The sequence below is a fragment of the Vidua macroura genome, chromosome 30, assembly GCF_024509145.1.
Source record: "Vidua macroura isolate BioBank_ID:100142 chromosome 30, ASM2450914v1, whole genome shotgun sequence".
In the NCBI taxonomy this organism is placed as follows: domain Eukaryota; kingdom Metazoa; phylum Chordata; class Aves; order Passeriformes; family Viduidae; genus Vidua; species Vidua macroura.
The window spans coordinates 1,937,813-1,954,203 of NC_071600.1; the positions used below are offsets into that span (position 1 = coordinate 1,937,813).

Sequence of the window (16,391 nt, forward strand, 5' to 3'; positions counted from 1 at the left end):
GGATGAAGAGCTCTCCTGTGCAGAGCCAAGGTCCAAGTGCCCCTGCAGTGGGAACCACAACTCATCAGGTTTGTGTCCTTTGGGCTCAGGGCCTGGTGACACTCAGAGGCACAGAAAGGTTTCTTGCCAACAAACACAAGTTGAACATTTGAACAGTTTAAAAACCATCACAGCTCTTCCCTCAGCTCTCTGTGATGTCCCAGCAGCATCTGACATGTCCCCCATCCCCAAGGGATTTCTGTACAGGAACAGTTTTAGACAAAGACATAAGAAAAGGCAATTCTGTGATATAAACACAAAAAAAAAAAAATCATATTTATTTGAACTTCAGAAAGATTGGGCCACTCCCTGATGTTCAAAGCATGAAGCCAGTCAGTTGTGAGATGCTTGAATGACCAGAGAGCATCTGGAGGAGGAAATCTGGGTGCAAAGGGAAATACATAGATCCACCTGGTCTAAATGAAGAGATGTCCTTAGACACGGCCATTTCAACATGAGAGCTGGAAACACCTGAAAGAAGAGGGAGAGGAAATAATAAACAGCATATTGGTGACACAAGTAGAGGTGAAGATCAGTCTTTCTTCTCCTGCCATCAGTACACTTGCAGGAAATTCCTGTCCCTAGAGGGAAAACTTTGCCATTTCTTTAAAGTACTCAAGTGACAGAGGTAATAAAAATGTGCCTGTATACTAATAAAATAAGAGGTATTAAAACCTTTGCCTCTTTCCAGGCAGACATCAGCTGTGTGCTCATGAACAGGCAGTGCCACTTGTGCCCTGAGGTGCCCAGCTGGGATTGGACCTCTCAGAGAGGAGCTGAGGGAGAGCAGAGCACCTTGCAAGCTGCAGGTCCCTGCCAGCCCCGCAGGGCTCCTGTGCCATCAACATCTGCTCTGCTCCAGGCTGAAACAGGGCCCAGCACGGTGCCGGGATCATCCGAGAGCTGAGGTGTGTGCTGGAATTCCATGCCCTCGCCATGGCGCAGCAGCCCTGCATTTCCCTGCTCCAGCCTTGGTCTCCAGCACAGCCATGGAGGCTCTTTGGGCTCCTGAGTGTTCCTGCAGCCCCCAAGGGCAGCTGAGCTCTGCCTTTGGCACAGTCAGCCCTGGCCAGCGCAGGCCACGCTCAGCAATTCCTTGTCTGTGCCCGGCCTTGCTGCCAGCCCCGGCAGCGGCTGCGTGGCCCCTTGGTGGCCCTGTGCTGGCCCAGCCATGGTGCCACAGCCCCTGTGCAGGCCCAGCCCAGGACAGGAGCATTGCGGCTGGGAACGGCCCCTGTGCCGTGGTGCCCACGGCAGCCTTGGGGCTCTGTGCCCCATGGCCTCCCTGCTGGGCAGCCTCTGCCAGCTCCTGCCCAGCCCCTGGCACCTGTGGGGCTGCACAGACAGCCCTGCCCCGGGCTCTGCCGGCCTCTGGGCCAGCAGAGAGGCCGGCCAGGGCTGGCCATGGCCGGGAACAGGCCCTGAGCCCCGCAGCAGGATGGAGCTGGGCCACAGCCAAACTCAGCCCAGGCCAAAGCTGGGCTCAGCAGCCAGGGCTGCCAAGGGCTGGGGACAGAGGCTGGCGCTGACAAATGTCCTGGGCCCCCTCCCTGCTGTGTCCATGCCCCCAAGGGCACAGAGCAGCCTCCTCTCTCGGCCACTTGCCTGTTTTCAATGCCTTGCACAGGCGCTGGCCCTGCCCCACAAGGCCTGGGCTGAGTCCTGCCCCTGCACGCTCAGCCAGGCTGAGATGGACACTGATGGTTTCTGGGCCAGGCTCTCGGAGCCCAGCCCAGCTCCCTGCAAGCTCTGCCAGCTGCCCTGAGCTCTGTGCAGCACCAAGGGCCTCTCCCCAGCACAGCCCAGCCGGCTCTGGCCCCACAGCTCTGCTCAGGCCAGGCTGCTCTGGCCACTGGCCCCACGGCCTCAGCCCCTGCCAAGGGCACAGCAGCAGCTGCAGCTCAGCCAGGACTCAGCCCCAGCCATGGGGGAAGGGGCTTGCCCAAGGCACAAGGAGGCTCCCTGGCTGCCCTGCTCCCCTCGGCCTCAGCTGCTGAGAGCTCTGCAGCCCCTGCTGCCATCCCATCTGCCCAGGCCAGCACAAGAGCCCCGGCCTTGGGGCCCTCCAGAGCTGCTCCTGCTCCAGGCCCAGGGCCCATCCCAGAGCTGGGGCAGCCACAAAGCTCTGCCCATTTCTGCTCATTGCTGCTCTGATGGGGATGGATCCTCAGCCCCTTGGAGGTTGCTGATGAATTTTCCTACTCCAGAGGCCTCTTCTTTCTTGAGCTCTTCAGTTCAGGAATTCCATGGTAAAAGCTCATAAACATCTGTTCAAAACACCCAAGACAAGAAAAGCCCCTGGGAATAATTCAAGTCCTCAATTCTTTTGTGGTTAATTAGTCAGGTTTCAGAAGTGTATTCCAAGTGCATATACTATATTGAAAACAGTGCAGAGAGAATTGTTCTGTTCCTGTTTAGAGATTGATTTTAGCAATGTCCCATTGATATTGACCCCCAGCACCTCCTAATGCAGTTTGAACAGATATGAAAATCAAGTCCCTTCATGGCTGACAATCAATCAGACTCTTTCCCCACCCCCTCCCCACCATTTCCCTTATCCAGGCCCTGGCACTCAGAGCAGCTGAGGAATGGAGTCACATCCAGGGCTGTCCCCAGGGCTCAGGATTGGGGCCAGGTCAGTGAAATCTCTTTATTGCTGATCAGGACGAGGCCATCGAGGGCACCCTCAGGCAGTTCCAGGTGAGCCCAGGCTGGGTGGGAGTGTGGCTGTGCTGGAGGGCAGGAAGCTCTGCAGAGGGATCTGGACAGGCTGGAGCCATGGGCCCAGGACAATTGGATGAGGTTCACCAAGGCCAAGGGCCGGGTCCTGCCCTGGGCTCACAACCACCCCAAATCCCTGGCCGTGCCCTGCCCCTGATCCCCACAGCCTGTCCTGTTTCCTTCATCCCTGCATTGCCAGGGACTTTCTGGGACAAGGCAGCTCTGCTCTGGGGATGGAGGGAGCTCCAAGTGCCACCACTGGAGTGGGAACCACAAGTCATCAGGTTTGTGTCCTTTGGGGGTCAGGAACTGGTGAGACTCAGAGGCACAGAAAGTTTCTCTTCATGGCCAACAGACCACGGTTGAACAGGACACATTTTAATAACAATCACACTCTTCTCTGAGCTATGTGAAACATCCCAGCAGCGTCTGGTGAGTCCACCAGCCACAAGTAATTTCCATACTAAAATTGATTTTAGACAAACGTGGTTCTGTGATAGATAGAAACGCAATTAAGTTCTTGTATCAGGATGCTCATCCTGGAGTGGGGCAAAACAGCTCTAACAATTCCTGATTTGCAAAGCTGTCAGTGGTGGATGGAGAAGGGAGGTCAGGCTGCTTTTGGTGCTGAGGAAATGCTGAAACCAGCCTGACTCATTTCATCTCCTCCTGCCCTGACTGATCTCCCCTCTTTCCCCTTCCGCCCATTGGCTTTTGTCTCCCACCAGCCCCCCGGTGTAGAGCCTGGCTCTGTGTTCTCCATCCCCTCCTCGCTGGCACTGCCAGGCTGGGATGAGGAGCCCCTCAGCCTTCCCTGCTCCGGGCTGGACAAGCCCAGCTCCCTCAGCCTCTGCTCACAGCCCAAGGGCTCCAGCCCCACCTTGGAGGCCCTTCCCTAAGCCTGCTCCAGCTGCCAGACATCTTTCCTGCCCTGGGGAACCCAACCCAGGCCACAGGGACCTGGATAATCCACGTCCTTGATGTCCTGGTCACACAGCCCTGGCCCCTTTTCCCCGTGTCAGGCTCTGGGGTGGATCCTGTGGAACATCCTTTGGTGGAGGCTGTGGCTCCAGGTGGGCCGGGGGGATAGCGGGGGACAGGGACCCCGCTGGGCATGAACAGCATTGGACTTGTTGGGAGAAACTGTGAGGGGGAGCTGGGGCGGAGTGACCTCACACAGGTCATCCTCTAATGTCACACAGCTGGTCTCTGATGTCACAGCCAAATCTGTGATGTCACAGTCTATGATGCCGCAGCTGCTCAATGACCTCATATACCCCACTCTGTGATGTCATAGCCCACACAGTGACTTCATGTTGCCAGATGAGAAATTGTCTCCACCAGGTGAGCTCACACCTGGAGCTTGTTCTCCAAAACCCCAGGCCTGTGGAAACCACACAATGCCCATTTTGTGAGAAGGGGAGCTGGAAGTTCACCAGCCTCAGTGTCCTGCCAGCTCAGCCAGGCCCACGGGAACATTGGGGTCCACGACCACCAGGGACCACCAGAGAGACCCCCAGGGCAGAAGAGAGCATGGGTAAAGGGGAGGGAAAATATGTTAATGATTTTGGGGAAATTATTATCAGATGTATGTTTAGTCCAGGACAATCAATGAATTTGTGTGCAAAATACAGAATATGAACAGAAACTTTCCTGCACTCAGCATGCTCGGCTTTGGGAGGAGCTATCCCCCGTGCATCCCCCTGAATAAAGAATGCTGCTTCTTGATGCTGCACTGGTGTGAAGGAGTTTTCTGTTTTACTGAATTTTAGGTAACTCCCACTCCCAAGGAAAGCTCTGTCTCCTGCTGCTCACAAACAGAGAAGGGCTGGTGGCAGATGTGGGGGTCGGAGGCTGCCTGGGGCACTGGGACCATGAAATAATCAAGTTTTCAATGTTCTGTGAAAGAAGGAGGGGCAGCAACAAAACTTCCACACTGGAATTAGGCAGGGCAGACTTTGGCCTATTTAGGATTTTAATTTGGAAAGTACCGAATCAGGTATTGATTTTTTATGGGAAACAGCTTTTAGAAACAAAGGGGTCCAGGACTGATGGACACATTTCAAGAAAGTAATCTTAAGGGGGAAGCAGCAGCCTGATCCAGTGTGGCAAAAGATGAGCTGGTGAGGAAAATGACTGCCCTGGCTGCCCATGGAGCTTTTGTGGGAACTCAAGCCGAAAAACGACCGAGAACTCAGGAAATGTTTAAGGATCTTGTTAGGTCATTCAGAAAGAGAAGTTGAGAGGTGAAATCTCAATTAGAACTTAACCTGACAGCTTCTGGAAAAATAAGAAAAATTATTTTATAAAAAAAATATAGCAAAAGGAGGGGGAAGGAGAACTTCTACACTTTATTGGATGCAGAGGAGAATATAGTAACTAAAGATAAGGAAATGGCTGAGCTACTTAATACCTTGTTTGTCTCAATGTTCAATATATGGACAGGCTGTCCTCAGGACAAGAGTTCTCCAGAGCTGGCAGAAGGGCACAGGGAGCAGAACAGCCCCCTGTAATCCAGGAGGAAGCAGCTGGGGACCTGCTGAGCCACTCAGATGCTCACAGGTGTATGGGATCAGATGGGATCCATCCTAGGGGGATGAGGGAGCTGGTGGATGAGCTCCCCAAGCTGCTCTCCATCATTTCCCATCAGTCCTGGCTCAGCAGGGAGGTGCCAGAGCACTGGAGGTGCCAGTGTGAGCCCATCCCCAAGAAGGGCTGGAAGGAGGATCTGGGGAACTCCAGGCCTGTCAGCCTGACCTCGGTGCCCGGCAAGGTTCTGGAACAGATCACCTTGAGAGCCATCACAGGGCACCCACAGATGGCCGAGGGGTCAGAGCCAGCCAGCGTGGATGTAAGAGGGGCAGGTCTTGCCTGAGCACCCTGATCTCCTTTTATGACCAGGCGACCCAGCTGTGGATGTGGGAAAGGCTGTGGATGTGTCCATCTGCACTTCAGCAAAGCCTTTGACACTGTCTCTGACAGCATTCCCTGGAAAAGCTGCAGCCCACGGCTTGGGCAGGTTCCCTCCTCGCTGGGAGATTGAAGAGCTGGCTGGAGGCTGGGCCCAGAGAGTGGTGGGGATGGTGCTGCATCCAGCTGGTGTCCAGTCCCTGCTGCTCTCCCCCAGGGATCTGTGCTGGGCCCAGTCCTGTTTCACATCTTCACTGATGATCTGGCTGAGGGGATCGAGCCCACCATCACCAAATTTGCAGATGACACCAAGCTGGGTGTGAGTGTGGATCTGCTGGAGGGCAGGACAAGAAGACACAGCCTTGAGCTGCACCAGGGGAGGTTGAGGCTGGACAAGAGGAAGAAGTTCTTCACAGAAAGGGTGAGTGGGCATTGGAATGGGCAGGCCAGGGGGGAGGTGGCAGAGTCACTGTCCCTCTGCAGTGGCACTTAGTGGCATGTCTGGGTGACAAGGCCGTATTAGGGCATTGGTTGGACTTGATGATCTCCAAGGTCTTTTCCAGCCTGTTTGATTCTGTCATTCTGTGATGATTGGGACACTCTGGGGCCATTGTGACACTGCAGGGCCTCGTGGCACTGAGAGGACCAGAGTGACACTGTGCAGCCCCATAGAACCAGGGCCCCATTGTGGTGCTCTGGGGCCAAATGGAAGCAGGGAGTCCCCCGTGACCCTGGGTCCTCGTGGAACCACAGAGGCCATTGTGACACTGCGGGGCCTGGTGGAACCCAGGGGTTTCACCATTTGGACACTGCGAAACCAAGGAGAGCATTGGGAGAGTCCAGGGCCCAGTGGAACCAAGGGGCTGTTCTGACACTGCGGGGCCTCACGGAACCAAGGGGACATGGTGACACTGCAGGACCTTGTGTAACCAAGGGGCCACTGTGACACTCTGGGGCCTCAAGGAATGTGGAAGGCTGTTGTGACACTGTGTGGCCTCGTGGAAACAAGGAGTCCATTGTGACACTGAGGGGACTTGTGGAACCACAGAGAGCATTGTGACAGTGTGGGACCTCATGTGACCATGGGGCCTTTGTGACACCCTGGGGCCCCATGGAACCAAGGGGCCACTGTGAAACTGCAGCACCAACGAGAACATTGTGACACTGTGAAGCCCCATGGAACCAAGGAGTCCATTGTCACATTTTGGGGCCTCATGGAACCAAGGAGACCAGTGTGACAGTGCAGGACCTGGTGTAACCAAAGGGACATTGTGACACTGAGGGCACCCATGGAACCAAGGACATCTTTGCAGATGACACCAAGCTGGGTGTGAGTGTTGATCTGCTGGAGGGTAGGAGGGCTCTGCACAGGGCCCTGGACATGCTGGATCCAGGGCCCAAATCCAGCAAGGTGAGGTTTAACAAGTCCAAGTGCCGGGTCCTGCACTTTGGCCACAACAACCCCTGCAGCGCTCCAGGCTGGGGACAGAGGGGCTGGAGAGCAGCCAGGCAGAAAGGGACCTGCAGGGACTGATGGACAGCAGGTTGGACATGAGCCAGCCGTGTGCCCAGGTGGCCAAGAAGGCCAATGGCTCCTGGCCTGGGTCAGGAATGGTGTGGCCAGCAGAACCAGAGCTGCTGTGCCATCACTGATCTGCCCCCAGCTCTGCACACAGACATTGCTGCTGCAGCTCCAGAGGAGGCAACAAAAGGGCAGCTCTGCAGAAAACTTTGCTGGGAGATCCTTGAGTTCCTTTAAAGCCACCAAGAGAGCGCAGCCCCTCATTGACACAGTCTGTGGCCACAGGGAAAGTGAAGAGAAACAAAATGAGAAATGGCACAATGACATTGATTGTGGACAATCTGTAACAAGTAAAACAAAGGAAAAGAACCTCCAAAATTAAACCAACAAGGACTAGGAAAGACGACATTTATTACAGGTGATCTACAGAAACTGGCCAGCAGTTTAATGTTTCTGAAAGCATCCAGTCATCAGTCTCCACACTGCAGCCTTGAGCTCCTGGTTCCTCAGGCTGTAGATGAGGGGGTTCAGGGCTGGAGTCACCACCGAGTACAGAACTGACAGGGCCAAATCCAGGGATGGGGAGGACATGGAGGGGGGCTTCAGGTAGGCAAATAAACCAGTGCTGAGGAACAGAGAGACCACGGCCAGGTGAGGGAGGCAGGTGGAAAAGGCTTTGTGCCGTCCCTGCTCAGAGGGGATCCTCAGCACGGCCCTGAAGATCTGCACATAGGAGAAAACAATGAACACAAAACATCCCAATCCTAAACAGACACTTACAGCAAGAAGCCCAAATTCCCTGAGATAGGATTTGGAGCAGGAGATCTTGAGCATCTGTGGGATTTCACAGAAGAACTGGCCCAGGGCATTGCCATGGCACAGGAGCAGGGAAAATGTATTGGCTGTGTGCATGAGAGCAGTGAGAAAGGCACTGGCCCAGGCAGCTGCTGCCATGTGGGCACAAGCTCTGCTGCCCAGGAGGGTCCCGTAGTGCAGGGGTTTGCAGATGGACACGTAGCGGTCGTAGCACATGATGGTCAGCAGGGCAAGCTCTGCTGAGATGAAAAAGACAAAAAAAAAGAGCTGTGCAGCACATCCAGGGTAGGAGATGGTGCTGGTGTCCCAGAGGGAATTGTGCATGGCTTTGGGGACAGTGGTGCAGATGGAGCCCAGGTCGCTGAGGGCCAGGTTGAGCAGGAAGAAGAACATGGGCGTGTGCAGGTGGTGGCCGCAGGCTACGGCGCTGATGATGAGGCCGTTGCCCAGGAGGGCAGCCAGGGAGATGCCCAGCAAGAGGCAGAAGTGCAGGAGCTGCAGCTGCCGCGTCTCTGCCAGTGCCAGCAGGAGGAAGTGGCTGATGGAGCTGCTGTTGGACATTGGCTGTGGCTGCACATGGGCACCTGTTCATGGAGAAAGGACAGTGACAAGTCAGGAGAGGCTGCTTGGAGCCAAACCTGGGCCATTCCCTGTAGCCTGTCCTGCTGGGACTCACCCACCCTTGTTCCTGCTCTGGGCAAACCTTCCACCAGGTCCCTGCCTGAGCTCCAGCTGTGCTGGCTGAGTGTGCCAGGAGCAGCCAGGGCTGTGCGTGGGGGCTCTCAAGGAGCCATCCCTGCCCTGCTGACCTGGGTTTGTGGCCATGTGGCAGAGGGACAAGGCTGGATATTCAGCATTTGTCAGGGCAATCACTCCTACTGCAGAAAGTCTTGATAACATCTGCACTCCCACTTCTAAGGGAAATAGATGTCAGGAGCAGGTTTTAGGAGTTGTTTTCCTACCCACACATCATTGCTGGCACTCTGAGGTCAGAAATCCCCAGCATTCCTGCTGCACTCAGAGTTTGCCACTGAGAGATGGGAGAGGCAAAGGATTCCCTGTGGCTGAGGGCAGGTGAGGGGCTGGATGGGCTTGTTCCCCCAGCAGTGCTCTGTTCAGCCCCCTCTCCTTCCCTGAGCATCTCCCTGGGCCTGGACATTCCCTCCTGAGAGGTGCCTTGTCCCTGCCAGCGCTCACAGAGCCCATCCCACCCCGTGTGCCCTCGGCCCGGCCCTACAGAAACCTGCCTGTGTGCAGGGCCCTGGCTGGGGCAGGGTCTGTGTGCAGCTGGGCAAGGGCAGCTCAGGAGAGCCCTGCTGGGCCCTGCCAAGGTGATGCTGCTGCTGTCCAGGGCTGAGCAGTGGCTGAAGGCCCTTTGGGAGGCTGCCAGCAGAGAGACTGACCACCCAAAGTCACAGTTCTGGAGTCTCTGTAAATGTTCAATCATTCCTTTGATGATCCTGTGTGCTCCTTTCAACTCAGAATGTTCTTTCACTCTGGGATTACAATTCCTCTTCTGCTTCTCTCATCCTCCTGTTGTCTATGTTCAAACGAGAAGAAAAAAAAAACAAAAAAAAGACCTTGCAACAGAGTTAGAACAGTAAAGTAAAAAGCAGACCTTTATTGGAAGCTTCCAGGTGTCCCAGTGGGGATGAGGCATAATTGGCTCCTGATTTCAACAATTTATAAAGGTTGATTAATTGGGATACTTATCAGGAACATTCAATGGGAGATTCAGTTGTCCCAGTTACACACCCCTGGCTCAACCCATTGGAGAAGGTCCAAGGCCTTCTTTGCCCCACTTTTTGTTATGACTGCTCACATTCCGGTCAAAAAACAAAATGTTCTTCTTGTAGGTCCTCTTCCTGATAATAAGACTATACAATATTTCAGGAATGTATTTAGACAGGTTATTGTTCTAAAATCTAAGAGAAAGGTTAGGAAATGTACTAGAGTTAATTAAGGATTATAGTTATAGACGTATATAATAGAAGTTTGATAGAGTTAATTAAGGGTTTAATAGTGTAAAGTAAGGATTATAGTTTTATAACTATATAATAGTAATTTATAGAGCTATGAATATGTAAAAATGTATCAAAATCAAAAATCTTTCTGTCACCCCCCAACATTCCCATCCTTCTCTAAGCAGGAAATTGAAAACAGCCTCAGGAAAGCTGCTGATCTTTACAGCAATCCCGGGCTTACCTTCTTTGGGAAGTGTCCTCCGGAGCTGTGCCCAGGCTGGTCTGGAGCTGGGAGCAGCCCTGCCCCAGCCAGCAGCTCTCAGCAGCAGCATCTGCCCTGCTCAGGGTGGCTCCTTCCCCCCACAGCTTCTGGCCAGCGCTGGCAGCAGCTCCCCGGGCCGGCTGAGAGCTGTCCCTGGCAGGCAGCAGAGTCCCTGGCCCAGCACAGCGCCCTGGGCTGCAGGACCCTGCTCTGCAGGACAGCCCTGGGCACCCCTGGCTGCTCTGCACAAGAGACCATCAGAGAATGTACTCACAGGGGCTGTGGGCATTGGCATGTTCCAGCTTGAGGAGATCACTGCAGGAGCTGCAGCTGCATTGTCCTGCAGCCAGAGGTTCCTGTGCCAAGGGCTGGCAGTGATTCTGCCCCAGGCACTTCTCAGCACCTTCCCAGCCCTGACTGATTGAAGCTCTCTGTGCCTCTGGGCTGTGCCCGCGCTGGCTGAAGGCAGTGCCCCAGCCCTGCTGGGCTGGGAGAAGAGCTGCTCATCCAGAGAAATGTGCTTTTGAAGCTCTGCTTGCTTACCAGCATCACCCTCTGTGCCAGGAGCCCGGCCCAGCTCAGCAGCACAGACACAGCACAAGGACTTGAATGAGCCTCTGGGGCTTTGTGCTCAGGCCCTGAACATCAGGCCCTGAGAGGCAGCTGAAGAAACCTCTCCAGAACTCCCAAGTCAGAATCCAACTCCAAAGTTGCTTTGACTTTTAATGGGTCCCACTGAGGGACACGAGTGAGAAAGTGTCCCCAGGCCCCAGGCAGAGCAGAGAACTGGAGGCACTGATGACAGGTGGGGACAAAGAGAAGCCAAGTCTTGGTGGCCTGGGGCACAGCAGGGTCTGTGCCACCAAGGGCTGTCAGGAGACACCTTGTCCTGAGGCCCTGGGGCCTCCTGGCACAGCCCCAGCCAGGCTGGGCACTGTCAGCCCCTTGTCCTGCCCTCAGCATCCCCCCCTAGCCCACATCCCAGTGGCCTCAAGGATCTGCTGGAAGGAGTCCCTGGGGAGCCTTGCTCAGGAATGGCCCTGGGGGCTCCACAATGCTCCCAGGCACTGCAGGTTTTTCAAAGGACTTTGGCTTTGGCTTTTGCCTTGCAGTCTCTGACAGCTTTCTGCAATCATGGCCTCCAATTATCTGCTGTAATTAGTCCCTGGAGAGGCTTTGTCAGCAACAACACTCAGTGGGGCTCATTAATGCTTCCAAGTAGTTACGTTCTTTTAAGGTACTTGGTGTTTCCCTTTGGATACAGACTCTGTGAGAGGTTGGTGCAATCATGGCCCCAATTATCTGCTTTAACGAGTCCCTGGAGAGCTTTGTACTGACACTCAGTGGGGCTCATTAATGCTTTGAGATACTCAACTTTTTTCAGGTACTTTGGATTTTCCTTTCCACATTGAGAGGTTTTTGTGCCATTTTGAGTCTCTGAGAGGTTTTTGTGCCATCCTGGCCTCCAGTTCTCTCCACCAAGGAGTCCATGAGGAGCCTGTGCTGGGGATGGACCTCAGTGGGACCCATTAATGCTTTGAGACACTTTGGGCTTTTCTTCTGCCTTTGACTCCTGGAAAGGTTTGTGCAATCTCCTCTCAGGCCCTGAGGTTCCAGGGCTCAGCTCCAAATGCACCACGGGGCTCATTAGGATCAAGCAAGTCCTGACAAACCATGGCTCTGCCTTGATATCCCTTTGTTCTACTGAGGTTCATAATGAAGTTTCTTTAGTGGTTTTGGTTCACCAATTTGAGATTTCTCAGCCAATGCATCAATTAGTGTGGTGGGTTCATTGTTGGCTAATTACCAGGGCACTCACTAGAATATACTTACTAATTTCCTGCTCTGAGATAGGACTAGGAGAAAGGCAAAGTGGGCTCAAAACTTTAAAAGTGTATAAAGAAACGTTTATTAATAGTAACTACAAGAAAGAGTAATAAGAATCAGAACAAAACTTTCAGAACACTTCCTCTCTCCATACAATCTGACAATGTAAAGAGACAAAACCTAAAATTTTCTGTCAGTTTTCCACCTCTAGAATAGTCTTTGTTCAGTTCACTTAGAGAGAGAAGTTCCTCTTGTTAATGTTATAGAGACTTCTCCACAAGAAAACAGTTCTCTCATGGCTTTTCATTTCCACATATAGCAGCTGCCTGGAAAAATCTGCAATCGTGAAGTCCCTCCCATTTTTTCACAGCTTTTCCCACAGCTGTGTTTATGGGCCATGTCAACTTATGGGGTATTGGTTTAAAGATGAGCTGTTTAAGAGCAAAGGTTCCCTTCATCTATTTCCGAAATCATCGTCATCTCTGGGAACAGAGGTCTTCTTCTTCTCTCTCTGGGGCACAGGGTCTCATCACTCTGCTCCCTTTCTCTGTTCAAACTTCTCATGGGATCACAGCTACTTCAACATTTGCTTAATTTAGCATGGAGGCCTTTGCTGAACAAGTCATCTCCCCATTCTTTTCAATGCGTTATAGGGAAAAAGAGAGTCTGATGTATCAATTCCATCCTTCTCCATAGCTTTACCAGAGGATTTCAGCCCCAAGATCAAGGCATTTCCTCATCCCTCCCATCTGGGACTCAACTTCCTCTTCACTGACCTCGGTGTCTTCACGTTGCTCCTCTGTGTGCCTGCACTTTGTCCTTTTCTGTCACTGGAGGGAGGATGGAAGCACGGGAAGAGTCAATATCTCAGGCGGGGCCTGCAGATGGTTGCGTGAGCCCGGCCGGGCTGGGTCCTTGCGGCCGGAGCTGTTTTGCCATGGAGGTTTGTGCAGCGGCTGCGCTGGGGCTGTGTCAGGCTGGGCGGCGCTGGGGGCAGGGCCAGGATCTCAGCAGCCAGGCCAGAGCAGAGCAGCAGCACGGCCGGGGCCGATGGCTTCTCCTGGCCCTGCCCGCTGGTTGCGGGCCAAGCCCAAGGGCGGCAGAAGCTTGGCCGAGCCGGCCCGGCCCGGGGCTGCTCCTGGGGCCCGGCGGATCCTGGCTGGGCCCGGGCCGGCGGCGGGGCAGGGCTCGGCAGCGGCCAGATGTCAGCAAGCGCAGCCACGGCCCGGCCCGGCCTCGGCCCCGCGGCCTCCCCTCCCCTGCCCGGCAGCCGATGGGGCCTGGCGGGCTCCCTGGGAAGGGGCCCGGCCCCACGGCAGGAGCCGCCCGGCCCGCCCCGGCCCAGACGGGGGCTGGCCCGGCCTTGGCACCTCTTTGCTGGCCAGAAGGGAAAGAGACCCAGCCAGGCTTCTTCCTCTTTAACTTGTTTCTTCACAGAGGCGTGTGCAGTTTCCTTAGTGCTTTAACAGATTGTCAATTCTCAAAGCTAATTACTGATTTGTTTTTTGTCAGACACGGAGCAAACTGCTAGAAGCTTCTCTCAGGACATCACTTCCGTGATGCAAAACCACCACGACAGCACAGAGCACAGAGCTCCTTTGTCCATATGTAGTGGTCATGTGCCTGAGGCCTCAGAACCCCACCTTGGGAGATCTCAGGGCCCTCTGCAAGGTGTTTTCAAATGAAAACATTCAGCTCATAGTCTAAGAAAATCACCAGAGGACAAGGCCAGCCTGACCTGTCTTTCCTGGCTACTTTTGTCTGGGAGCAATCCTTGGATATACGGAATTTGGGAGGGCACATTCTAATTTTGGCCATGGTCGTTGGCAAGAAGGCTGGTTTTTTTTCCATAGCAAGGAAGGAACCGAGCCCCTCTGTTTCAGGGGCAGATTAGAGGCAACCAACAGAGGACAAGGCCAGCCAGAGCTGGCAGGTTTTTCTGAGAGTTACCTTTGCATAGAGGAAAATTCTTAGGGAGGAAACAAATTTTGGCCATGGGCACCTGAAAAGATGGATAGGTCTTTTCCATAGCAAGGAAAGCATGGAGCCCCAGTGCTCCAGGAGCTGATGAGAGGCAGCCCTTGGTATTCCAAGATCAGCCAGACCTGTCAGGTGGCGCCCGGGAGGCCAAGCCAGCCAGACCTGTTCCATGTGCCCTCGGTTCCATGGGGCCCCACAGTGTCCCAATGGTCCCTTGCTTCCAGGAGGCCCTGAGGTGTCACAATGCCCCCTTGGTGACACGAGGCCTTGAAGGGTCCTCATGGTCTCCATGGTTCCACCAGGCCCCACAGAGTCATAATGGTCTCTGGGTCCATGAAGCCCCTCTGTGTCACCATGGCCCCTTGGTTCCATGGGCTCCAGGGGTGCCACAATGATCCCCTTGGTTCCATGAGGTGCCCACAGTGTCCCAGGGATCTCCATGGGAAGGAAAGAACCGAGCCCCAGTGTGGCAGGGGCAGCCACCAGAGGCCAAGGCCAGACAGACTTGACGGTACTGGCAGGTTTTGCATTGGAGCAACCCTTGGATATAGGGAATTTTAGAGGTGGAACCCCAATTTCGGCCACTTCTTTGTAGATAAGAAGGAGGGTTCTTTTCCATAGGAAGGAAAACACTGAGCCCTAGTGTTTCAGGAGCAGAAGACGAGAGAGGTGGCTCCTGGGAGGCCAAGCCAGCCCGACCGGTTTGTCCTGGCAGCTTTTTTCATGGAGGAATCTTTGGATATATGGAATTTGGGAGGAAGAATCTCAGTTTTTACCACGGACCCCTTGTGAAGAAAGAAGGTTTTCTTCCATTGGAAGGAAGGCACAGAGCCACAGTGTTTGTATAGCAGTTGAGAGGCAGCTCTCAAGAGGCCAAGGGCATCCAGACCTGTCTGTCCTGGCTGCTTTCACTTGGGAGCAATCCTTGGATGTACGGAGTTTTGGAGGTGGAATCCCATTTTTGGCCATGAGCACCTGGACAGGAAAAGGAGTTCTTTTCATTAGGAAGGAAAGCACAGAGCCCCAGTGCTTCAGAGGCACCTGAGTGCCAGCCTTCAGGAAGCCAAGGCCAGCCAGACTCGTCAGTCCTGGCAGCTTCTGTCTGGGAGCTGTCCTTGGATATAGGGAATTCTGGAGGCAGATGCCCAATTTTGGCCATGGGTGCCTGGTGGAGATGGATGGTTTTTTCCCATAAGAAAGAAAAGCACATGGTCCCAGTGTCTCAAAGGCAGATGACAGGTGGTCCCCAGGAGCCCCAGCCAGACAGACCTGTTCCATGTTCCCTTGGTTTTGTGGGACCCCACAGTGTCACAATGGTCTCCTTGGTTCCATGAGGCCCTGGAGTGTCACAATGTCCCCCTTGCTTCGGCAGTGTCACAATGGCCCCGTGCTTCCATGAGGCCTTGCAATGTCACAATGGCTTTGTGGTTCCACAAAGCCCTGATGTGTCACAATGGCCCCTCGGCTCCACGCGCCCTCGCTGTGTCACAACGGCTCCTCTGTGACACTGCGGGCTGCACAAGGTCACCATGGACCCTTGGTTCCTTGGGGCCCCCGAGTTCCACAATGGTCTCCTTGATTCCATGAGGCAGCACAGTGTCACAATGGCCCCTTGGTTCCATGAGGTTCCCCAGTGTCACCGTGGTGTCCTTGGACCCGCATTCTCACAACTGACCTGTGGTAATCACATATCCTCTGAACAGAGAGAGAGAGCTCTCCCAGGATTTTCCTCGGAAGCTGTGACAAAGCTCAGAGAAAAGAATGGGAAACAATTCTTATCTTCACTTGCTGCACCTGTTGTTGTGCACATGTGGAATGTGTTATGGAGATTTGTTTATCAAAGGGTGATTTCTTAATTTGCCAATGGTGACGGTGTTTGGATTTCAATCAACCAATCTGGTCTGTCTGTATCGGACTGTCTGCAAGAGCAATGAGTGTTTCTTAGTAGAATAGTATAATATAATATAATAAAGTGATTGATCAGCCTTCTGGAATCATGGAGTCAATGCTAATTATCACCACTCCGGAGACGCCCTGCTACGATAGTTATCCAAGTCAATCTTCCCTTACCTCTGAATGCTAAATAGAATAGGCTTAACAGGCACATCAGCAACACCAACCACTGTAGACCCAAAGAGCTGGCTGAGGGGTTGGGAGAAAATTTCCCCTGGTGTAATTTCCACACAGAGGGTACCATTATTAAAGTAATTCATAAAACACATACAGTTAGTGTGTGGTAGCTTCCAATCCATGTGCCCACCGTCCAGAGGAAATTAAAAATCCATAAATTCCTCACCACATTAACCCATCAGACAAATTGGATAGCAGCCACAGTAGCCATAGTTATAGG

General features: G+C 53.7%; 1 protein-coding gene and 2 pseudogenes across 1 annotated transcript; 1 reads left to right on the forward strand and 2 right to left on the reverse strand.

The window, feature by feature from the left end:
- The window catches only part of LOC128820668 (uncharacterized), a 1,438,581-nt pseudogene that overhangs the window by 1,358,882 nt on the left and 63,308 nt on the right, over positions 1–16,391 (reverse strand).
- The window catches only part of LOC128820667 (uncharacterized), a 2,212,279-nt pseudogene that overhangs the window by 819,394 nt on the left and 1,376,494 nt on the right, over positions 1–16,391 (forward strand).
- Positions 7,487–9,640, reverse strand: LOC128820707 (olfactory receptor 14I1-like). The gene is made up of 2 exons (XM_054001524.1): positions 9,627–9,640; positions 7,487–8,592 (listed from the first exon to the last, which is right to left on the reverse strand). Exon 2 carries the CDS (start codon positions 8,567–8,569, stop codon positions 7,637–7,639), a length of 933 nt encoding a protein of 310 aa, XP_053857499.1. The 5' UTR covers positions 8,570–8,592; positions 9,627–9,640; the 3' UTR covers positions 7,487–7,636.

Coding starts and splice junctions, on each gene's coding strand:
- LOC128820707 (XM_054001524.1), bottom strand. CDS start 8,569: ATGTCCAACAGCAGCTCCATCAGCCACTTCCTCCTGCTGGCACTGGCA.